The following is a 26252-nucleotide window of genomic DNA, read 5'->3' as shown; positions in this document are numbered from 1 at the left end:
CATATTTGTTGTTCCTTTCTTCCTCTAGTTTTATTAATTAAAATCAGCATCCCTGTGGGATTTTTTAAGGGCTTTCTAAACTTACTGTAGTGCCCACAGTTACCCACTCAATCTAGTAAGCACAAATCTGATTGGCTGGCTTGATACAACTTCTGTTAGTAAAAGCACTTGGGACCTGGAAACAGAATCAAGATCACTAGGATCCCACAAGCATAACTTAATATTCTGCTTTGTTTACTTTTTGTATGTCTGTGAAATATTCTGTATCGAGGTATTCTGTGCTGTTCTTACACCATGTATACATCTGATGTGAGTGGTGTGTCACGTCCAAAGCAATAGAACCCATTATAAACACTAATGTTGTCTACACTGTAAGAGTCGATTGTGGCGGCATACCAACAGTAAAGGGGTGTCCTGTTCTATTTTGCGCTGCACGTGCTGGCACTACTACTGCCTGCAACATGAATAAATGGTTTAGAATATTTGTATCGACGCATCGAGTGTAGACAGCCTCAAGCCATTGTATCGCATCAACAGACGGGCGTTAGTGTCTATAAATATTTTCCATTATTTTTAGTGCATTTTATGTGCAATCGTTCACTGAGATTGCAGCACATTTATAACAATATTCTTGAACAAAATTAACATTTGGTTACCTCTGGTGTCATTCCACTCTCCAACAAGTATTCCATCACAGTCTAGAGCTACATAACAATACATCTCAGATAACTCTTCCCTAAATGGCAAGTAATGACAAAGCAGATTGTGATTGATCGGTTGATGTGTCAGTAAGACAGATCCTCCTTTCTAAGTGGGCGGTGCTTGTCCAGTTTAAGCTGCAATAAAGGCCAAACCTTCTGCCATATTTAGTCAATGTTCTGGCTATGCAAGACTGCAAAAGTCTACTGACTTGAATTCTGCTATACAAATAAGCTGCTATTGTCTAAGCTCATGGTGTGTGATTTGTAGCAAAGAGAAATATCAACAACTGTAGACCATATCATGGTTTATTAAAAACAAAATACAATGATTAGTGTTACACTTCATCAAGATTTGGGCATATAAGTACATTTCCATCCTTTTTTCTTGGCCATTTAGAAGACATTTCTGCAACACAAATAATGGGAAATCATAAATCAAAAGGATGTCACCTTTATCATAATATGTATCATTGTGACATTTACATAGTTTTAGCATAATTGTTACTGAGACAAAATAGATCTAAAAGATGGATAGAATGAATTGCATCACTCTTACCAGGATCCTCCACCAGGTTCTAACACCTGTCACGCTTGTGCTGTCTTTTCTTAGATGTCTGTCCTACTGTGAGCTCCTCTTGGTTATTGGCAGCTGATAAAAGACCAATATGACCAGATAAATACCCAGCCTTGTAAACAATTAATCACTTGCCATGATGTACAACATAACAGCAGACAAATTAAATAATTGGCTCTGTTAAACGGCATGTTTAATTTAAAAAACAGCTCTAATTGAGTTTGATGTGAATTAAAGGAGTTCAGCTCACATATCTGTTTAATGTTGGCAGAGTGCTCTGTCTTCAGCTTATAGTTTCTTTCAGAGGGAAGATCAGAGGTGAGGAGAGCATGTACAGGAGACCTGCATCCCGCTGCATGAGCAGACCGGCCTGTTCTAAAACCTAATCCATTATCTGTTAAATGAGAGACATACAGTAAACATTCATCTAACATTATATATTTCATAAAGAGATAAAGAAACATACACTGGTAGTCTGTATTGTTAAAGTTTAGCATATTAAAGGAATAGTTCAAGTTGTTCTGAATCCTATGACTTTGAACAATTTTGACGCTACTCTTTATTCCATTCAATGAAAGTGAATGGTGATTGAGGCGGTCATTCCCTCACATTATGCCAAACATTTCCTTTTGTGTTTCACAGAAGAAAGGAAGTCATACAGGTTTGAAATGACATGAGGTTGAGTAAATTATGACAGAATTTTCATTTTCACGTGAACTATCCCTATAATATGGATCTGTTTTTCTCAAGTGTTTCCAATCAGTGATCAGCATAGTAACACAAGACTCACTGTGTGCTGAAAAATCGCTCTTGCAATTCTGCTTAACAGATTCAGCAGTTCCAAAGCTTGGCTCTCTGCATCACGACACACATGCAACACAAGCAGCACATGCATTAATTGTGTCTCAGATAGAGAGCATAAATAAATGTGGGGATAAATGTTACAAATGTTACTCAGCTTCACTGAGGTAAAGCAGTTTATAAGCAAATAAGCAAAGCTTAAAGAAATGAAGAACAAGCATCCATGCATTTATTGTTTGGTGTGATGAAGCTACTCATGGTCAACCTGCAAGTTCACCCTCTTCTTACTTGTGACTGGTTATTTTCCCTGTCGGGCTTGTGGTACCTTCAGCATATTCTTTTTTTTTTATTCTGCAAAGAAAAGGATAAAACTTGAGTGACGGTCTTTAAAACATTTCAATGGCATCCACAGTACTCATAAAACTCTACTTGTTTTCACGCTCCTTGACATTTCCCATTCCTTGAGGCTGTGGTTAACCATAAGGTGTTTTGAATAAAGTTCTTACTACTCTTACACTCTAGATTTGTGGTTTTCCTCAGATCTCGTCCCAAAGCCTGTGCTAATTTGTGGTCCATGCTCTTCATCAATCCCACCATGCAGCTCTCTTATGAAACTCCTCAGCTCCACAATGGGATCGCTGACTCCAAGCTGGAAAGATTCCAGAGGAAAATCCATTCCAGCACATCCTGTCAATTCAGATCTACAAGTGTGTGAGTGGTAAGCAGGGCTTTATTCTTACCTCCATTTGGGCATTAACATTGTGCTGAGTGAGGACAAGATGAGTCTGTGGGGTACAGCTGCTGACTGGAGATCTCGAGACATTGCGCAGATTCTGGCTCTGCAACTCCTGCCCAAAAGATTAAGTAATTTATGCTTTATGCAACAGCTTCACCAAATGGAATTGCAAAAATAATTACTGTTTTCAAACAGATTTCCTGAACACTTCTCTCCTCGGCCATTGATCAAACTAAACAGACAGTCCCGTCCTAAACGAACACCATTGGTTGAGCTACTAGTTTCTTTTCCACCATTGCGCTGAACAGTTCTGAGCACAGTGAGTAACAGTAAGCACGGTACATTTATAAACCAATCCCAGCCCAGATTTCTCTGCATGGGTAGCCAACCATACACAGGACAGTCAAACTGTGCTGGTTGAGTGACTTAGAGGGATAGTTCACCAAAAAATTAAAATTATCTAATTATTTACTCGCCCTCATGCCATCCCAGATGTGTATGACTTTATTTCTTCAGCAGAACACAAGCTATGATTTTTAGAATATTATTTCAGCTCTGTATGCTCCAAAAAGCCCATAAAGGCAGCATAAAAGTAATCCATATGATAGAGGTCTGCAAGGGCTTTAAAATGAAACACAACCCATACCCTAGACCGTGTGGCCCGATCCTACCCAGCCTGAATGATACTGTCAGATTATAAGCCAGAGCCCAACCTTAACCTGAAATTGCTTACTTTTCTAATTTCTTCTCCTAGCAAGTACTGTTGCAATAGGCTGTATTTTATGTAAGCATATAGGCAACATTCTTAACAGTACTGAAACAGTAAACATACCGTTTTAACAAGGCATGGCAGCCCCTTAGTACACAAGAGCAGAATGGGGAAAAGCATTGCCTTACCATTTATGTGCTGAAACTTCACCTGCTGCAGAACAGTCTGGAATAATATGAAACAATGCAACAGTCCCCTCTATGAGGCCTGAACTTATTCAGATTGTGGAATCTTTCTGACAACTGCGCTAAAAACAATCTAGACGCAGCAAAAAGAATGAAACAGAGCGCAGATGTCTCAACATGCGTTTCTGACCATTTTAAAATCTTTTTAACTGGACACGTTGTTTAAAAAGTGCCAGTCCTGAGCGTGACGCTGAAGAAAATGCGAGACACAGTGCAAATGTCAAAGACATTCGTCCAGCAGGTGTTTAAATAATGGGAAAATAGAACAGACACGGGCAAAAACACATTCGGTGTGAACATCCCCTAACCCATCCGTTCGCACATGTCTGTGAGTGAGAGAGCATGCGCGAAACAAGATTGGTAAGCCTGTTTATTTTTTCATTAATTACAAACCCGAACCTGACCCGAAGTCCTACTTGCAACACTGACCCGAACCCAGTTGGGGTTAAATGGAAGGCTTTAGGTGTTGATATGGAGCTCGAAGAATGTGAAAGTTAAAGTAGAGATTGACTGAGCAGGGAGGAGAATTTATAGTAAAAAAAGGACATAAATATTGATCTGTTTCTCACCCACACCTATCATATTGATTCTGAAGACATGGATTAAACCACTGGAGTCATATGGATTACTTTTATGCTGATTTTTGGAGCTTCGGCACCCATTCACTTGCATTGTATGGACCAAAAGAGTTGAGAAATTCTTAAAAATATCTTCATTTGAGTTTAGCTGAAGAAAGAAAGTCATAAAGATCTGAAATATCATGAGGGTGAGTAAATGATGAGAGAATTAGAATTTTTGGGTGAAATATCCCTTTAAGTGATGTGGAGACCCACGATTGGTCACTTGCTCAGTCAGTCCATTCTGATCTTGTTTTCAAAGCACCACAATGCTAAAAGAAAGGCAGTGGTTAATGGTAACCTTTTGACCCAACGGTGGAAAAGGGTCTATTGTTGCTATGAAATGCTGGTCAGGATGCTCAAAAATAGATGTTTTAAAATCACCACAGAGTACTTACAGTTGTCTCTGCATATTAAGATGGGATAGGAAAAAGTATTTTATCATAAAAATTCTTCTTCACTTTTTGTTTGCACACTTCACCTACAAAAAATATATTTTAAAAAATCAAATTAATTTAAACATTGAATCAATCTCTCAAATCCTTGAATTTTTACCTTCATATCTAAAGCATGTTGCAGCTTTAGCCTAATAAGATATTGTTCCTGCTTCTGAATACAATTTTGGCATTCAGCAAAACTTTCAGACATCTGTACGAGATAAAATAAATAATGTCAGGGTTTAAAATTTCAACAACATTAGAGTAACACTTTACAATAAGGTTGTATTCAGTAACATTAGTTAACTACATTAGTTAGCATGATGAACTTAATACTCTTATTAATCTGGGCCAATGTTAATTTCAACATATACTACAGGTGAAACTCGAAAAATTAGAATATCGTGCAAAAGTTCATTAATTTCAGTAATTCAACTTAAAAGGTGAAACTAATATATTATATAGACTCATTACAAGCAAAGTAAGATATTTCAAGCCTTTATTTGATATAATTTTGATGATTATGGCTTACAGCTTATGAAAACCCCAAATTCAGAATCTCAGAAATTAGAATATTGTGAAAAGGTTCAGTATTGTAGGCTCAAAGTGTCACACTCTAATCAGCTAAACACCTGCAAAGGGTTCCTGAGCCTTTAAATGGTCTCTCAGTCTGGTTCAGTTGAATTCACAATTATGGGGAAGACTGCTGACCTGACAGTTGTGCAGAAAACCATCATTGACACCCTCCACAAGGACGGAAAGCCTCAAAAGGTAATTGCAAAAGAAGTTGGATGTTCTCAAAGTGCTGTATCAAAGCACATTAAAGTTAAGTGGAAGGGAAAAGTGTGGAAGAAAAAGGTGCACAAGCAGCAGGGATGACCGTAGCCTGGAGAGGATTGTCAGGAAAAGGCCATTCAAATGTGTGGGGAGCTTCACAAGGAGTGGACTGAGGCTGGAGTTACTGCATCAAGAGCCACCACACACAGACGGGTCCTGGACATGGGCTTCAAATGTCAAACGTCTTACCTGGGCTAAAGAAAAAAAGAACTGGTCTGTTGCTCAGTGGTCCAAAGTCCTCTTTTCTGATGAGAGCAAATTTTGCATCTCATTTGGAAACCAAGGTCCCAGAGTCTGGAGGAAGAATGGAGAGGCATACAATCCAAGATGCTTGAAGTCCAGTGTGAAGTTTCCACAGTCTGTGTTGGTTTGGGGAGCCATGTCATCGGCTGGTGTTGGTTCACTGTGCTTTATTAAGTCCAGAGTCAACGCAGCCGTCTACCGGGACATTTTAGAGCACTTCATGCTTCCTTCAGCAGACAAGCTTTATGGAGATGCTGACTTCATTTTCCAGCAGGACTTGGCACCTGCCCACACTGCCAAAAGTACCAAAACCTGGTTCAATGACCATGGTATTACTGTGCTTGATTGGCCAGCAAACTCGCCTGACCTGAACCCCATAGAGAATCTATGGGGCATTGCCAAGAGAAAGATGAGAGACATGAGACCAAACAATGCAGAAGAGCTGAAGGCCGCTATTGAAGCATCTTGGTCTTCCATAACAGCTCAGCAGTGCCACAGGCTGATAGCATCCATGCCACGCCGCATTGAGGCAGTAATTAATGCAAAAGGGGCCCAAACCAAGTACTGAGTACATATGCATGATTACACTTTTCAGAGGGCCGACATTTCTGTATTTAAAATCCTTTTTTATTGATTTCATGTAATATTCTAATTTTCTGAGATTCTGAATTTGGGGTTTTCATAAGCTGTAAGCCATAATCATCAAAATTATATCAAATAAAGGCTTGAAATATCTTACTTTGCTTGTAATGAGTCTATATAATATATTAGTTTCACCTTTTAAGTTGAATTACTGAAATTAATGAACTTTTGCACGATATTCTAATTTTTAAATTACATGGTGTTTATGTTAATATATGTTTATGCAGTATGATCTAACATGAATTAACAATGAAAATGTGTTTTCTACATTAATAAACATTAACTGTAATTACTACATATTTAAATAATTATTGTTTATTGTTAGTTCATAATACCTAATTCTTTAACTAATTTTTACAAATAGAACATCATTGTAAAGTGATACCAACATGAGTATTGCAACATACAGAACAAATGCCCCACAATCTGACAGACATACTGTTGCTTTAAAATAAGCCTGTTTAATATGAAGCCCATCAGACACCTTGTATAAAGCTGCCTCCAGTCTCTCTGCTTTCCCTTTGAGTTCTCTCTCTTGTGAGCGGAGAGCCTCCATCTCAGTCTCTAGCCTTCTCCTGCCTGTCCTCTCCAACACCAGCTCTTGTGTCTGCCTTTTAACCTCTAATGCTCGCTGATGCTTCTCCTATGGGACAAAAACACACACTTTATGTGCACACAAACACAGCACATGTGAGTGAACATACACAAAGAAGCTTTTGGGCTTTGTAATATTTGTTTGATTTGATATGTAAAAGACACTGTGAAGCACTACAAGATTTCAGAAGGAAAACGGAATATGGGAGATTCACTGGGTTTATGACCAGAGACCTTATCAGTCTCACACTAAAGATTAAATATTATTTCAAATGTTCAAAGTATTCAAGTTAAATGTTTTTTAAACAATATTTCAAGCAAAACATGATATACACTCAGGCATATTTTCACCTGCACCGAAACATAGGGAAAAAATAAACAAACAAACATACAAACAAAAAAAGTGATATGTCTGGAAACACAAGGCTCTCTGAGATTATTAAATATAATTTCAGAAAAGACATACAAAAATGAATTAACCCTATATCCAGTCCAAATTTCCTGTCTATCATGTCCATCAGATAATCCTCACCTATGAATATTTAATGCACTTTGGTGGTGGAAGAGGGAAATCCCTGACAGTGCTTTTGCCAAATGGAAAAGTGCTCTAGTCAATAAAATGATTTCCTCTCTCAAGCTTAAGTCTCAAGAACACAATTTCAATTCAAATAGGGGAAAATATATTTTGACACTACAATGAGGATGACACTCCAAAATGTCAAATCACTAAAAATAATTTTACAATGTTTTGAAACTTCTGATGGCAGACATTTCCCCCCAAAAAAGTCATGAAAAGAGAAATTATTGTGTATTATTTGGAACATAAGCCTATTAAGTATGGTAATGTGTTGATGCACTGACATTTTGTGAAGTGTTGTCAAGACAAGGTATATATTTGTAGAACCTCTTTTGGTCAAATTTCAAATCTTAGTTTTCTACACTATCTGTAGTTAAAAACATTTGGGGGGCTGGACACCTTCTCTATTAACATTGCATTTAGACACATTTTAGTAAAAGGGCGGTACTGTTTGATACACTCCACCAGTTTGAGCTTCTCTACAGTCTCCTCAAGAAGCTGAATTTGGCCTTCCAAGAAGTCAATGTGCTTCCTTTTTGCAGTGAGTTGTTTCTGCATCCCCAGAGCAACCTTAAAACCTGAAAAACATATGAACACCCCTTATCAATGCATATATAAGAATAAAATGGTCTTTGAAGTTTAAAGCTGAACTATCATTACCAATGAGTATTGCAAAACATATTACTGTTTTCAAACAGATTCCAGTACATAGCCAGCCATGAACTGTGAATGTTGAGTTTGCAGTGTCAAATATGTACTTAAAGAAATAGTTCATCCAAAAATGAAAGATCATTTACTCACCCTTAATGCCATTCCAGATGTGCATGACCTTCTTTCTTCTGCTGAACTCAAATGAAGATCTTTAGAAGAATTGATCAGCTCTTTTGGTCCATACAATTCAAGTGAATGGGTGCCACAATCTTAAAGCTCCAAAAATTACATAAATCAGCATAAAAGTAATCCATAAAAACCCAGCGTTTAAATCCATGTGTTCAGAGGTGATATGATAGGTCTGGGTGAGAAACAGATAAATATTTAAGTCCTTTTTTACTATAAATTCTCCTACCTGCTCAGTCAATCTCTGCTTTAACTTTCACATTCTTCTACTTGTGCTTTTGTTAATACATATTCTTCGTGTATTTTACCTGGGTAGGGAGAAGAATTTCTAGCAAAAAAGGATTGAAATATTGATCTGATTCTCACACACCTATCATATCACTTCTGAAGACATGGAGTAAAACACTGCAGTTGTACTGATTACTTTTAAGATGCCTTTATGTGCTTTTTAGAGCATGAATATTTGGCACCCATTCACTTGCATTGTATGGACCTACAGAGCTGAAATATTCTTCTAAAAATCTTGTTCTGCAGAAGAAAGTCATACACATGGCTTGAGGGTGATTAAATGATGAGAGAATTTTTAATTTTGGCTGAACTATTCCTTTAAGAGTATACACTGTTCAGGCTGAGAGAGGAATATTAAGAAAGCACAATGCATTATTAAGGTATCAAACTATCTGTGAAATATATGATATTTAACAAAGAATTACCTTAGAAAGAATAAGTTATTATGTCAAATGCATCATACTGTTGCAGGAGAATAACTTTTCAAACTGTATATTGTTTTTTTCTCCCCAATTTGAAATGCCCAATTCCCAATGCGAACTCCAGGGGTTGCAGTCAGCGTCTTTACTCACTGAGCTACCCAGGCCCCCAACTGTATATTGTTAATGTTTTGTCTATGTTTCAAAAGACACTTTGTTTGGTGAACCAATAAACTGAACCTTACATCATATGGGACCATTTTCCCATTCTCCACTTCTCACAATTGAATAGGACAAAACAAAACAATTGGAGGTTTACAGAGGTCTGACCTAAGACATCATAGCTACATTAGAGCAAAACCCTTGCACACAGTGAAAACAGATGATCTTTTAAATATCTTTAGACACTGATGGTGAACAGCTGAAAACATGTTTAAAATGAATGTAAAATGTTAAAATGAATACTTTGTGCAGTGATGGAAAAGTACATAGTGGCATAACAGCAGGAGGGCTGTGAACTGACATGGAGCAGATCTACAATCTCAGTGTGTTGTCTTCCTGCCATTATCCAGAATGCATAACAATAAGATGGCCACACACTGGCTCTCCATAAAGCAGGTAAAGCAACATAGTGTGTGCGGTCTTCCGCCCTTTATTTTATATACAGTTGGCCTAGTTTCGTTTTTTCCTGAGGTAACTCTGTGAAGGATGTAAAAACATCCTCACTTTAATCAGCTGAGCTATGAATGGGCACGGATGCCTATATTTGTTTTTAAACGTAATTAGGACTTTCCTTAAACATTTTTCAAAGCTTTGAAATCTGTAAAAATGGTCTTGTGAGGTTACTGAGTGCAATGTGAGCTCAGCTCACTCAAAGAATAGATCATTGTTCTTGTATTTTATCTTATATGTGGCCTTAAAATAGTCTTTCAACTAAAGAATAGTGACTGCCAAAATGGCTAATTTGTCATTTTGAGTGCATGTACTGTATGTCCCATGTCCTTCAGCCCTCTCCTGTATTCCCAAGAAACTCCTGGCCTGGGTCAGCTCAGTCTGTACAGTCTTCAGCTGGGTCTTGAGTTTAAGGTTCTGTTGTTCCAGTTCACCAGTCCTACTGCTGAGAAGCTCTTTCAAAGCATCCTGCTCCTCTGAGGAATTACAGCAAACATAGTTAGTTACTGTCCAATTCATCAAACAGAGGACAGATAATCTGTTGAACATCCGTTCTTCTTATAATTAGCTGATGGTCTTACGATTGGTCTTAATACGATTGGATTATTTTTGCAGTTTGTTTCCTTATCTACCTGTAGTAATATTCAAACACTGTATGGTAATTTATGCATAACATGTAATAGACTACTTTTTAGAAGTCCATAGTGCTAAAAGTGCCCAAAGTTGAAGAAACAAATAATTCAAATATTATAGACTATGTTGTTTATATCAAGTAAAATGTACAGCATCCTCGGTCTTCTTTTTCCTATCCCAACACAATACGCAGAGACAACTAAATGTAAACCATTCATAGTTTTTACCAGAAAGAGTTTAAACACTGCGGCACTGTGGTGCTTACAAAACATTGCTGTGTTTTTTTCAGAGGCCCAACATTGTAGCATTGGCTCAACCAATGAAGTGAGTTTACTGTGACCTATCTGTCTGAAGAGTCTCAAACTGGTTTGTTAATCAGTCCTTATTTTTAAATTGGTGCCACTATTGGTGCAGAAATTAAATTAAACACTTTGAAAGTCCATCTATATCAAGTGATAAGAGCTGTAGTTTTTGATGGCTTGTATAATAATCTGTATCTGTACCTTTCAGTTGGGAAAGCTGCATACAGCGAACTCCCAGCTCAGTTGTCACCTGCTGTTTCTCTATAGTGAGCTGATGAACACTGCAGATCTTGTCAGAGAGAGCAGCATGCTGACACACCTTCTCGCTCTGCACTGCACTGAGTCTGAGCTCTGATTGTCTCAATGCGGCCTGTTAAATCAACCAGTATATGGATCACATACAAGGAACAATTCTGAGAAATGAAATATAAAACAATATAAAAGCTTGGATGAAAATATAAAAATAATTGTGTAATATATCAAGTTTCAAAGGTCTTCCTGTCTGAGCCATTGTGTCTCACTATAACTACCATGAATTAGGTAATATAATCTATAATCAATTTAATTTCTGCACAGAAAACAACTAATAGCTAAGATATCCTTTACTGTAATCGTTCTTAAAGCAATATAAGCCATAGTCTAGAATAAATAAATTGTGGAAGTCTGAGCTAGGTTTACAATTACTGTAAAAACATGATGTTTAAAGACCATATGAAATCAAAATAAGAGTTTTGTGGCTTATAGTCCATAGCTTTAGATTTGAGATCAGGCAGGCATGGCGTACCCCTTAGTTTTGATAAAAGAATATTATGAAAATATATACATTAAAAATACCAGGAAAACAGACCAAAAACATAGACAACTCACCTTGCACAAGAAAGATTTGTCCAATAAAATGCTCTCTGGGGAATGAAAATGTCCCCTCCACCTAATACCACCTGCCTCTGACTAGCAATGGCAAGCAGCAAATTAAGACACAATAGACCTTATTCACACCATCTTTGATTTTTAATGGGAATGACAACAAGGCTGTCAGGGATAGACTCACTTCAATGGCACAAAGTGTATAAAGCTGTATAAAGCACCTAGATCACATCTGATTTTCCACAACTCGTGTTGTCTGGAGTTCTTTGTATACTGAATGCTTTTGGACAGATCATTTATCAATGCTTTGTCACAGAACGACCCAAACACACTTTAAAGTGTTGGGCAGTGCAGCCCATTGAAGAGACTGCAAGTCTATTGCTCACAGCCTCGTTGTCATTCCCCTTAAAAATCAAAGATGGTGCTTGCGTGTATAACGTCTATACTTCGGCAAATCCATCAACAATTTCTTTAGCCTATTTACAGCCTGCTAACTTCTAAACTAACTTAAAAAAAATATTTAAAAACACTCTTTTCTTCCCTTTCAGATTTCCGTACGTTCAATTAGCGGGTGTTTTTAAGTACATAGTGTTAAAGGTGTACTTAACAGTTTTTGTTCACATTGTCTAACGGCAGTTTCACACATCCTCCATGAGTTGCGCGTGAGCGGGGCAGTTGCGTTGGATGTTCACATTGGCCGCGTCTCTTCCGTGAGAAATAGTCAAGTTATGTATGGGGTCCTAAGGCACATGTTTTCTTTAATCAGGTCATAATAAGCTGAGGTTATTGCTGCTTCAGGGACAACAGGGGGTAGTCACGTGCACTTCATCTTTATCAGCACACTTGGTTGTGATTGGTTAATGTTGTGTCTATACTGTACACCTATATACACAGAATGGCAAAAGGTCCGGCAGTTTAATGGGCCAATTTGGTTGCTTAGGAGACCTGGCTGGAGCCACTCAACACACCCTGGATTTGAACTCGAGACTCCAGGGGTTAATTTGGGCGGCAAAACGAAAATGTGCAGCTCACGCCTAGCTCATGCCCTGCTCATAGAGGATGTGTGAAACCCGCGTTAGACCAGATATTTTCAAAGTGTTAAACAGTAAGCCCCCCCTCACTAAATTTACAAGAGTGCCCCCCTTTGCGGATTTATATACATACAAAAATGTTGTATATATGGCTTTACAATAGCCAAGTAAATTATAAATAAAATAACCTATGCTAAATGTTCAAATAAAAAAAATACAAATCTTTTTCCACTTAAAACATTCTGGACACTTATTTAAAGTGTTATCAGGTATTGTCCTCTAGTGTTATATTATTAAAAATCATCATATTTCAGGTGTTGGAGCAATTCACCAATAATGATCAATAACCTTAAATTCAGTCTGACAGACTCATTCAGCAACATGTCATACTCCGGATGAGTGATAAATATTTGGAAATAAATATTTCTATTAATAATATGAAACAGCATTTAGCATTATTGTTTATAAAAAAATTATAAAACCTCTTTGTCCTTATGACAATGGGATTATTTAACTTTTTTCACCTATATTTGTGATAAATTCACATCACATGAGCCATTCTACATCTCTGTTTCGCAACGACCAGGCCAATGGGGCCAGTGCCCAGGGGCCCTTGACTGCCCGGGGGTGCCCTGGGCTTTAAGGCTGTGCGATCCCCCTGGGATTTCAACGGCATTAATCCACACGCGATAGATTCAAGACACGCGAGTAAAATGGAAGAACTTTTTTTTTAAATAATTTTTATTTGATATGGAAAAGGAAAAGTCATTATATATATAAAAGTGATATGATTAAAGATTTTGAAGACGGAGTTCTTAAGACGATTGACGTTGACATTATGAAATGGGCTATCAAGCTTAAATGGTTACAATCTTTTTTTTTATTGAGTCCTCATTCTGGTTTGAGATTCCTTCAGCTGTATTGAAAAAATGCTCACCTAAAGTGTATGATCAAATTATTAAAAATATCCCATTGTTGATGATTAAATTAGTTAAGGAACAATTAAAATATTCAGTGGTAAAACCTAAATTGCATGATCTCATGAAGGATGCATTTAGCTGGATGCAACAAAAAAATACATGCGAGACTGATAATTTCGTGGGAAATTGTTACATTTGGTTTATTAATTAAGGATAAAAATGTATCTTGAAATTTTCCATACACAAATGTACATTTTTCAAAATTCCTCCCCGATTATTTGCTTTTAAAGAGGAATTTTCAACATATTTAGAGACATTGAGTGGGATGAAAAGTACCAAAGCAAAATATGTGTATTCTTTGTTGAAATGGTTTTGTAATGTAAAAATCTCTTACTCCCCTACATTATTTACTAACTTAATTACTTATTTTTTGTAATTTATTGTTTGGTATGTTGTGGAGAATGTGATGTGTAAATTGAATTATAATCTCAGTCTTTGTTTGTAAATCTTTCAGGTATGACTGCCTTTCTGTTGATGTTCATACAAGTATAAAAACAAAATTATAATAGAAAAACCCACCCCACGATTAAAAGTGTTTGAGCGAGCAAAAGCAGCAGATGAGATTAGATCGAGCAGGAGATTTTGGGGAATTGACTTGTGCGTGCTGTCAGGCATGTCCTCGCGTGCCAGATCTTGTATCGCGCGTGAAGATGTCACGATGTCTCGTGCGGCAATGAACTACTGTCTGCAAGTGTCAATACTACCCCCATCATCAAGCAACTTCACGGGGTCTTCGGGTCTAAAATGATTACATTTCTCACCCTCAGCTGCCGATTATCCACTTTGAGGTGTTCAGTCTGATTGGTCAAGCAGTTCTCGTTCTGTATGTCCACACTGCAGCTGTGCTCGCAGGTTATCTGTGTGATATTTTTCAGTTCTGAATTCATCTTCCAGTCATCTGTCTCTGCCCTCATGGCCATTAGCAGACCCTGAGCCTCTTCCAGCTGGACATGGACCTGCTGCTGTTCCAGTTCACGCTTCTCCAACAGTGCCTGCAGCTGCCTTCTCTTCCCAGCACTCTCTTCCTAATTCAGACATAACACAGAAATCAAAGAAAGGCATTAAAATGGCTTACAGTCACTAAGGACATACTGCAAACAATATCAACACAGATAATGCAGCCCTGCTTGTGTCAACAGCTATTTTTCAAGAGTGTGGTTTAAAAGATAAGATGCCAAATTTTAACAGTGAGTTCAACATCATTCAGATCTGAATGCATGTGGTAAGTCATGTAGGGCAAAATACAGTAAGCAATTATTCCTTTTTGAGTCATAGGCTGGTGGTACAGAGCGTGCTGACCTTCAGTCGAGCTGCCTCACTTCTGGCTCGCTGATGCTGATCTCTAATCAATTGTATCACTGAGCAGTCTTGTCAGCTCAAAAAGAGACACACGCTGCTCTGTTACTGCCAAAAGCAAAAAGTGTAATAAACACACATTACCAAAAATACCATTCTTTTAATGTTACATTTTTTTAAATGATAAAATACAGTACTTCTATCACAACTTAATTTGCAGAGACAACTATAAGTAAGTAATTTGGAGATTGATTTCACAGGTTTGTTTGAGCAACTAGACCAGCCTGACATAGTTTGGAAAAGGATTCTCTTTTTGGGTGACCAAACTTTTTGAAAATTTGAACAAAATATTTTTGCAATTCTGCGTGGTGACAATACTGCCACAGAAATGACAAACTTCACCTTTAAACTTAACAGTAAAAAGAGTGTGTGAATGGCATCATCTTAAATTCTGTTACAGGAAAAAGTATTTGGTAAAGCAACTCTAAACATGCTGATGTAGTAAATGCTTAAACTAAAAATACTCTGGCCCTATTTTAGTAGTGTAGCACTATGCGATATGTTATTCACACAAAAACAATGGGTATAGCTATGCAGTTTTGGTATTTTCGTGCTAAGTCTACGCGCAAGTGGGTCTGGTGAAATTGCACATGCAAAATGCTTATGAGCTGGGTCAAGTGCAATTTAGTTCTGAGGTTCTTCTCCAGTTTTTGCACCATCTGCCTCCTATTATTTAGTCCCTTCCCTGTCCAGCAATGTTATATAAACAAAGACAGCCCATTCATAAGAAGCTGATAGTGTAAATGGGCTGTATACAATGAATTAGAAGAATATGCTTTTGTGCATTAACTGCATTCTTGTTGAATGTCAGTTAAATGTGGTTCCCTTAAGGACTCTGTTAAATTATAGAGAATGTAAGTATAATTAATCATACTGATCAAGTGACACAAATATCATGGCTAGTGTTAACAGTGATTGTATTAGCCTTTCAGGGTATGCTGTGGATTTTTGCATGCACTTCACGTCTACGGTCAATTTTGCTTTAAAAAAGAAAGTAATTTATTGAAACCAGAAAAAAATATTTTTCTAAATTCAAATTACACTTCAAATATTATCAAAATAATGAAGTGGTCAAAAAATACTATATAATCACCTCCTGTAAAATCCAAAATGTTACCCTCTATGACCATATTTACTCTACGACAAAATATTAATACAAATTAGATCCTAAAATTGCAAATATAAACATAATAATAACAACAATAATTAAAAAATAAACCATAACCTCTAGACGGTTTAACACAAATCTCAAAGTTTTGTTTCATAATATTGTGGGCTACAACGGTGATTGTCAGGGATATAATTTGACATTCCACTGTATTTTTAAAGTTTGGGCATGAGCTTTATCACCACCTGCTGGTGGAATCTCCAAACTGCAAGTGTAGGAACTGAAATTTGAATTTGTGCTGAGAATACAGGTGCTTCTGTCTTAGATCAATGACCAATTGTATTTCTCAGGAAAATTGCACCTCTTCATCAATATTATACAATACACTTACAGTTTGTACGCATAAACCCACAGATAGTGCAAACACTCCCACCCACGCACACTTGCGCTGGCATGAAAATTGCACTTAGATGTAGCAATCTCACGAAAATAAGATAAGATGTTGTGCAGGGCCATTACACACTGAGCTGCACCAACAGTGGTTACGGAAATAGAGTCCACATTGTTATTTTTCAAATGACCTAAGACATATTACATTAGACATATTACTCAGTTTATCATTTCATGGGTTAAAAGACTCAAAAGTCTTAATTAATTATATATTTTTAATTATATATGTTATTAATTATATATTTTCAGCTTAACACTTCTGTAAAACAAACCATGACACTTTTTAGCAGTCAATTTTTTTCCCAGTAAATTGGAATCTAAACCAGCCTACGCCACTTTTTAGTACTGTAGATTGGCAAAGCGTGTATGCAGTTTCTCATCAGTTGGACTTCACTGCCTTCATGGCCTTGGACTGGGCATGAGCATACTTCCAGAGCACTGACCTTGACCAGCAGCCAAGGACTCAACTGCATTCCAACAATTACTTCTCTCATTGTAGAGTCCAACAGCTACAGCCTCAGTGAGCATATGATGCATCAGTAAGACTGTGCTAATTTGAAACATCCAGGATCCAAGCATCCAAGTTTTACAGTTTTGTTGTAAACCCAAAAAGAGTTAGGACGCTGGTCTCATTACCTTAGTTTCATATGTATGTTGTTTCTCTGTCTCCAGCTCACTCATCTAGCACTCTTGAGCTGCAATGTTTCTCAGTCAATATCGACACCTCCTGGTCATGACTGGTAATATGTCATTCTTTTCTGTAACGCAATACAATGTGAGGTAACATCTGAACTCCCCGCCAAACACAAGGCATTAAAAAACAACAACAAGCCAAACACAAACTCTTGCGTTCATTCCATATGTGTGATATAATTTGTGACCTTGTCACAAAAATACTTTGAGTAACTTTAATTCTAGACTTATAGCCGACTTTAATACAGTACATACGTAGGCAAGAATAACCACCAAGAAGGCTGACTATACTGCCCCAACTGACCTCTTTGAGCTGCTTTTGTATCTAACACCTGCTATGTATTCTCTGGGACTTCATACAGTTCAAAGGTATCTACATCTGCTCTCATCTTAGAAGGCAGCATAACTAACTTCATTCCTGAAGATGAATTCCACTTGGTATTTTAAAGATTATATACCAACATTTTAAAAGTCCTTTTGTACAATAAATCACCACTTTTAATTTCACATTCTTCTTTTGTTTTTGGTGATTCACATTCTTCATGCATATTGCCACCTACTTGGCAGGGTGGAGAATTTATAATAAAAAAGGACTTTAATATTGTTCTGTTTCTCACCCACACCTATCATATCGCTTCTGAAGACATGGATTTAACCACCTGAGTCATATGGATTACTTTTATGCTGGTTTTGGAGCTTCAAAGTTCTGTTCACTATTCTATTGCATTATTTGGGCCAACAGAGTTGAGATATCATTATAAATATCTTCATTTGTGTTTAGCAGAAGAAAGGCCATCACATCAGTGATGGCATGAGAGTGATTAAACGATGAGAGAGTTTTCATTTTTGGGTGAAATCCCTTTTAGATGTTAAGGATTGCAAACACACTTAAGCACCTCCATCCATCCATATTCTATAGCCACTTGTCCTATGCAGGGTCACAGGTAGTGCTGGAGCCTATCCCGGGCTGAAGGCAGGGAAACACCCTGGACTGATGGCCAGTCCATCATGGCAACACACACAGACATACACATTTAAACTCACTCACACCTATGGCAATTTAGGGTCTTCATCTCCAATTAACTTAACCTGCATGTCTTTTTGGACTAAGGGGGAAACAGGAGCACCCGGAGGAAACCCACGCAAATATCACAATGACCATCTTTTCACAATTCGGAAATGAAAATTGGGGGGTGAAATGTGTGAAACAGTCATGAAAGTAATAGCCTATAACAATGTAAAAATCTTAATAGCAATATGAAAATGTAATTTCTTATTTGTTTCTTTTGGTTTTGGAGTTCAATTGGACCAGGACACATTCTTGACAGGTTTCATAAGAGTCATATGGAACAAAGGAACTATATGAAACAAAAATTAAAATATCTCCTTTCATTGTTTTGCTGTTCAAAACAATTTGGGTTTATTTCGTTTTCCTTCTTTAGTCCTCTGGGGCACCTTTGTTTGTCCATCCAGCTCCTCACTGTAAGATCTGAATATTACATAAGTCTATGTGAACAAAGACCCAAAGAAGATCATTATTTTTATCCATTTAGCCAGTGTTAGAAAGAAGAACACATTATGAGAAAATATACACACATCAAAAGTGCCCATGAGGACGTCCGGTGTGTTTTATAGTGTTTTATCATTCATCCCCACATAAAAGTCATCGGTACATATATTGGCGATCTGTATGTAGAACAATGCAGCTTTGGACCGAAACAACAGATTAAATATGTAGCGTGGGCATTGAAGAATGTGTCCTGCTAATATGGCCACGATTTACTGATATTAAAATAGACTTGACTCACATTTAGCAGACGTTTGCACTCTGTTATTACGATGTCGAGGCGCTGCTTCTCTTCCGACGGACAAATAGTGAAGTCATGTTTGCCAGCTTTGTATTTGATGGTCAGATGGCATAACTTCCATTTCCTCTCCCTCTACAAATAAACTTGACGCTAAAGTAAATTTAAGTTTTTTAATCATTTATTTATTTTTTCCAACTACCTAACATGCTCGATAGTTTTCGAACTGGCGCAATGAGGGCATCGTCGTCACCATAGCAACCACACGTTAACCAATCAGCTTGTAAAACGTCAGTCCGAGGAACGTCACAGAGGTCATTCGATTGTGCAGTACAAGAGATTATTTAGCAGAGACGGGCCACTACTATTAACTTGAATGGGAGGAATTGAAACGCTCAACCAGCGTAGTTGGAAAGGAAGTCCGCCTTACAGTAAAAAGAGCCAATCACCTTTTAGATACAGACATCGCCTGCCAATCAACTCGAGCCGGGAATATTTTTTTTTGTTTTTGCGTAAAATGAGGCAAAGAAGCACAATTTATGATTCATCACATTTTGTTGCTGATTTAAAATATTTTCTTTTATCCTAATCTTGACCAGCCATTTTTTTTTTAGATTTGGGTCTTTCTTCATTCAAGCAGCTAGGAGCTGCACTAGCATTACTAGAAATAGCCTCCCGAGAGCGTTTCAAAGATGCCCGAAGGTGGACTGACTTGCTAAATAGACTTTGGCAGATGTCTAGTGTTTTATTTCATCATGTAACAAGGCACCTGCACACATAGACATAAAAGGAAGCTTGAGCACCAGCCCTTTTTCTTCCTCCAGAGAAAGTGCCCTTTTTTCTGGGGTGCTTTATTTTATTTATTTTTTAATAATGATATATATATATATATATTCCTGTTTGTGCGCACACCTTCCCTATCAAACAAATATATTTATTGAATAAAAAATCTAATTATCAGGTCGGGAGATGAGACTTTGTTGAATTCTGATGCCCTGTCTCCCGCCCTCCATTTCTCCGCACAGCAATGCAGCACACATCGGCACATCAGACACACAGGCAGGCAGCAGCCCTCCCAGCTCCTATCCTAGTTGTGTTTTTCTTGGCTTGTGTGGAGGTGAGTGGTGATGAACAAAAGATAAAGCTACCAGTGCCTCGACTTTACAGCTAATTAGCCAAAAGACAAAATACAAATATAGTTAACTTGTGTCTTGTTAACATGCATGACTCATGAGCTACTAGCTAAAGTAATAAGTTAGATAAAGTTTAGCTAAGGCAATATACCATGGCCATACAGGTTAATGTATTGTACTTAATGGAGACACTAGAGATGAATACAGTCAAATTTGTGTCTAATAACGTCATCACAATCACCACATTGTTATGCAAATTAGGCATTAACTAATTAAAATGCGCTATTTTGCATACATTTGACAAGGCACTGCAGGTGAATAGAATAAACATAATAACTATAGCATATCACCACAGTACTTCCCCGGTTAATGACTTACATCAAGAATCTTTTACCATGAAATGTTATGTTTAAATATGCAGATAGAAATCTGTTGAGTATGAAACAATTGTGTGAGTGTGAAGGAATAAAAATAAATTGGTACGGAAGTCATAGTTGTGTTAATATATTAAAAGTTTTGTAAAAAAATTTTTTAAATAAATAATTATGAGAAGTGCCCTTTTTTTCCACTTGAGCCGCTGCACCCCAAAATGTCTGTGCACGTCCCTGCATGTAACAATAACTGTAATGAGCGATAGTGAGAACAAACAGACCCAAGAGCAGAGGAACAGTTCAAAGGATTTATTAACAGCAATAATGAGCTGTCACTGGGTTGAGGAACAGATTCGTAGAATCCTCCACTGAAGCTCAATGAGGTGCAGAACAACACCCAGCAGAGATGGGCGATCTTAACTCCCGACATGCGGCGCAGAGACGAGGTATCTTCCGTGGAAGACGAGCTGACATGCAGCAAAACTGAAAGGCAACCACTCACCTGACATGCGGGCAACCAACAGATACACTAGATAGGATCAACTAGGCAGAGAGATTGAGGTTAGTACTCAACATCAAACAACAATGCTCAAAACTCAGTCAACACTGAGCAGCATTAAACATTCAATGTCTAACTACATTTAACAATCTAGTAAAGGACATGACACAGAAGAGTATTAATGCAGGCAAGAACAAACAAGGGGCAGGTGCCACTCACAGCTGAAAGTTGGCATGATCAGCGTTCCATGGAAACAATCAGGGTTCCCATGAAAACGCTAATTCGCGTGCCAGCGGCACCTGAAACACATGAGGGCAAAACCGCCAACATGCTTGGAACAAAAAACAGGGAATGATGATGCCAAAGTCCTTGTCAAAAAAAACCCAACCTGATCAGGTGACAGGACCATGACATCACTGGAGAGTGCACAACAGTAACTCGCACAACAGTCACTAACAAACGGACCTGTAGGCTCACACAAAGAACGTACACGAAACACAAGACAGACAGGGGCCATGGCCCGTTCAGACAGAAACCCAACCTGACAAGGTGACAGGACCGTGACAGTACCCCCCCAAAGGAATGCCTCCTGGCAACATAGAAAAAAAAACAACTAAACAAACACTTAACAAAGAACAAGAAACACAACAGAAAGTGAAGGAAACCAGGGAGGGAGTTTAAGAAAATGGGCCTCGGGCTAGAAGCAGGTTTTGGCGGCCTGGGAGGTGCCTCCATGGCACGGTGGAGCAGCCTCCATGGCCGTGGATGCTGGATGCAATAGAGGAGCAGCCTCCACAGCCTTGAGCACTGGCAACTGCATCTGGGGAACGACCTCCATGGCCGAGAGCATCGGCAGAGACTGGGGAACTGCCTCTGTGGCTGTGAGCACTGGCAGTGACAGGGGAACAGCATCCGTGGCTGTGAAGATCAACACTGACTGGGGAACAGCCTCTGTGGCTGTGAGTACTGGCAGTGACAGAGGAATGCCCTCCATGGCTGGGAGTGCTGGCCTCCCTGTCTTATTGACCATGGCAGGCATGGGCGCTGACTCGTTGACCATGCCAGGCCTGGCCACAAGCAGCGGCAGGGGATCGGCCTCCATGGACATTGTCCGCGGTAGGGGAACAGCCTTCATGGATGCTGGCAGCGGCAGGGGAACGGCCTTCGTGGCCGTGGACACTGGCAGCGGCTGAAAAGAAGATGCCCAACTCCTCCTCGTACGGGTTAGAGGACCACTGGGGACTTGGCAGTCTAATGCTGGGACAGTGGGATGGCAAGTGTGGGAGAGTAGCCTGAGGTGTAATCCACTCCTTCATATCCTATTCCTAGAAGAAGAGTGTCCCCAGCCCTTCCATCTCCCATGCGCCAAGAGGACCTTAAGGCATCCGTTGAGCAGATCATTAAGTTCGGCCTCGGTGCAACCCAACTCGTCTGCCATAATCGAAAACTCAGAGGTGAAGTCTATCATTGCCCTCTCCTTCCCGGTGAGAGCGGAGTTGCACGATCTGGACCGACCGCTGGCTGCATGTGTCCTTGAGAGAGGGGCCAGCATCGGGAAGTAGGCAGAGCTGCTGCACAATGGAGGTGAGCTCGGCGAGCTGCGAAGCCATCATCTCCTGTGTCTGTTTCGAAGCAGAGTTTTGATCCTGCTAACGTCCCAGAAAAGCTCCCTGCTGAGAAAGGGCGGTGCGAAGAGTGAATTCATCTGCTGGGTCCATAATTGGCTGGATTGTTCTGTAATGAGAAACTGCTTGGGGCGCTGTTGGAAACATTATTGTGATTTTGACTACTGAGGGAGAGGAGAAAAAAGCTGGAGGAAATACAGCCACATGTTTCTCTGACAAATACTTTATTTCCTTTTAACATGTGTAGTATACCACATTTTTGGTGACGAGTATGGCTATTTCTATACTTTTACCTCCACCATTCATGCCTTGCCAAGGCGAACTGACTATTTCTTTCCCTACTTGGTTGAAAACGTTTGAGAACTACATGCTAGTTATCAATGCTACCTGGGATAATTGGCCCGAGGAAAGAAAGCGTGCAGCAGGGTTTCCGTTGTCCGGTAATTACCGGACATTGACCGGTAAAAAAATTAAATGTCCGACAAAATTAAATCTCTCCGGTCAAATTGTCCGATTAAAATTGCCTAATAATCCCGTCCCCCTAACACAATCTGAATTTGAGAATAAGCCTAAAATGTATAAAGTAAAAATACACCGATCTCTTGCTATGTTATAAAGGAACAGGCTCTGTCGTTTGAAAGTTATGAAACAACATCGCATGCTGCATTTCAAATAAAGCGCACGCCTAAAACGGCTGCAATATCTAAACAACGAACGATTGAGTGAGACGTTTCAAATATGGCCAGGCCCAGGCAGACTAGCTATAAAAGCTTTTTTCAGAGGCCAGACGATGGTGAATCAGGAACATCTCATTATAGATAGATCAGTGCTTCTAATCCGCGCATTCGTGCAGTTTTTTTTCTCTATCATCAAAACTGAATAGCCTATCAGTGCATGGTTACAGTCTATATCAAGCAGGGACACGTTTGTGTGCATTTTATTTTGTGATTTCACCGGAATTAATAGAGAGTCTCCGCAACGGCGATAGATTGAAACGCGCGTCCTAGTGAAGATTGCGCAACTCGCGCAGCGCGTCGTCCATGCAACTGATAGCAGCGGACAGGAGCGCTCAGCTTGATTTCAAAAACAACAGATTTTAGCGCTAGATCTATTATTTAATAACGGACTAAATGAATGATCTGCTAGTTAACTGGAGATGTTTTATTTATTTGTATTAGGTACATCCGTGCCTCAATGTTTCAAAAAGTGAATGTGTGTGAAACCACAGTAAAAAACAATTGGCGTTGATTGACGCCGGACGTTCATGGTTTTTTTTTCGTCTATTTGAAAGTTAAGCTAATAATAATGTGTTGCATTCTATACGGCCTGATTATGTCATTTTTTAAGTTACATAGACTGCCTCCAGTTTTCCTCAACTTGACTAATTAAGAGGCGATATATTTGACCGGCATATCATCAAAATGTCCGTAAAACGGGGCACCATTTTTTTCTAGCGGAAACTCTGGCGTGCAGTTCTTCCTCATGCACTTGGTACAGACTGTTCTATACTTTACCAGATACAGGTACTAACTACACTTCTGCCGTTGAGGGACTGAAAAAGCACTTTGTTCACAAAATTAATGTGATTGCAGAATGTCACACATATTTGCCAGAGACTGCAGAGGCCTGATGGGATGATTACGCAGTTTCTGGCTTCGCTAAACGAGCTAGCTGCAGTGTGTGATTTCAGTGACATGGAGGGGCAAATGCTTCCCGATCAACTCATAGAACGTGTTGCCAATACGCAAATACGGGATAGACTCTCGCTGGAATCTGATCTGACCTTGGCTAAAGCTATTACACTGGCTTTGCAAATCGAGGACGCTAATGCTAATGTCCTCTCCGATGCAACTATTGCTGCTGCTACGTTGGTGAGAGCAATACACAAAAAGCCGAGGAAGAATCACCAGAGGGAAACGAGAAAGCCGGGTTTGATGACTACACCTTCCACAGTTCAGTCTACCATGAATCATCGCACCTGCTATCAATGCGGATCTAATAACCACCTTGCTAATAAGCCTTCATGTCCAGTGGCTAAAGTTACATGAAACTCATGCGGAAAAGTGGGACATTTTTCCAAAGTTTGTCATTCTGGTCAAAAGGAAGTACGTGAGGTTGTGATATCTGAACTGACTGTGCTTTACATAATGGGTGCTGCTGTGCAGGATAATATCCTCTGTACTCTACAAATTATCGCAAAGGGACATTCTTATGATGTTGAGCTTATAGTAGATACAGCTTCATCTGTTTCTTTTATTCCAGAAAGCACTTACCAGAACCTACTCACATGCATAAGAGAGAACATACCTGTTAAAGGGTGAATGCATGCTACAGTAACTCATGATGGACATTCTTCTACAGGCTCATTTGTTGTGGTTACGTCAGGCACGGCTCTGCTAGGACTAGATTTCATTGCTGCACTACATATGTGTATTGAGGGTAACAAAGTCATTACTGTTACAAGCCCTAATGACCTTCGTTCTGTGCAGAGGGCATCTACAGTACCAAACACAATACCACAGGCTGTTCCAGAGGTTCAGGTACAGGAGACTGGATGTGCAAAAGGATTTGTGCACAAAATACAATTAAAATCAGATGCTGTGCCAGTACAACAGAAGCTGAGAAGACTTCCCTTCTCTGTGAGGCAGGCTGTGACTGATGAGCTCAAAGACTTACAGGAAAAGGGAGTCATAGAACATATTGATGCATCTCCATGGGTCTCCTCCATAGTTGTGACTCTGAGAAAGGAGAGAGGACAACTTTGCATGTGTGTTGATCTCAGGGAGCCAAACAAGTCAATTTTCAGTGACTGTCATCCTTTACCGCACATGGAAGAGCTGTTCACTGAACTGCGAGGAGCTACAGTTTCTTTCTACTATTGACCTAGCCTCTGCATATCATCAGATGCTTCTACATCCAGATAGCATGACTTAACTGCTTTTATCACTCGCAATATTCTTTTCCGTTTCTGCCGAGTTCCATTTGGGCTCACTTTGGCCCCATCAGCCTTTCAAAAAATTATGTTGATAATATTGTCAGGCCTCCCAGGGGTACAGGCATACCTTGATGATGTAATATGCCATGGTGCTACCCAGCAGGATCATGATGCTAACTTACCGGGGATACTACATACGCTGAATAATGTGGTACTCAAACTGAACATGCAAAAGTGTAAGTTCAACCAGACCTTTCTGCGCTTCCTGGGCCACACTGTTTCCAAAGATGGACTTCATCTTGACCAAGATCGGGTCAGTGCAGTGGCCAACGCACCTGATCCACATGACACATCCTTCCTGCGATTCTTCCTGGGCCTTGTATTATGGTACAGTATGTTTATTCCTGACTTTTCTACTGTTTTTGAACCACTATGTGCCACACTCAGGGAATCTACAGATTGGAAGTTTAAATGGTCTGCGGTGGCTGAGTCCAGTTTTACTGAGATTAAGAGACTGATATCTGAGAGCCCTGCTTAA

At 39.1% G+C, this 26252-nt stretch overlaps 2 protein-coding genes across 2 annotated transcripts; one reads left to right on the top strand and one right to left on the bottom strand.

Annotated features, from left to right (window-relative positions):
- Positions 1-1011: 1011 nt before the first annotated feature.
- LOC127641326 (coiled-coil domain-containing protein 158-like) lies at positions 1012-22262 on the bottom strand. Its single transcript, XM_052124265.1, has 15 exons — positions 22122-22262; positions 19155-19286; positions 14501-14764; positions 11066-11234; positions 10244-10405; positions 8179-8291; positions 7027-7185; positions 4939-5031; positions 2817-2924; positions 2592-2725; positions 2365-2427; positions 2066-2130; positions 1526-1669; positions 1258-1350; positions 1012-1107 (listed from the first exon to the last, which is right to left on the bottom strand). The coding sequence occupies exons 1-14, from the start codon at positions 22260-22262 to the stop codon at positions 1277-1279; spliced, it is 1821 nt and encodes a 606-aa protein (XP_051980225.1). The 3' UTR covers positions 1012-1107; positions 1258-1276.
- A 3678-nt stretch (positions 22263-25940) lies between these two features.
- Positions 25941-26252, top strand: LOC127641319 (uncharacterized). Its single transcript, XM_052124252.1, has one exon. It carries the CDS (start codon positions 25941-25943, stop codon positions 26250-26252), a length of 312 nt encoding a protein of 103 aa, XP_051980212.1.

This window comes from Xyrauchen texanus, chromosome 4, assembly GCF_025860055.1.
Source record: "Xyrauchen texanus isolate HMW12.3.18 chromosome 4, RBS_HiC_50CHRs, whole genome shotgun sequence".
NCBI classification, from domain to species: Eukaryota; Metazoa; Chordata; class Actinopteri; order Cypriniformes; family Catostomidae; genus Xyrauchen; species Xyrauchen texanus.
Note: the sequence above shows the minus strand (reverse complement) of the source record. Positions and strands in the feature narration are given on the sequence as shown.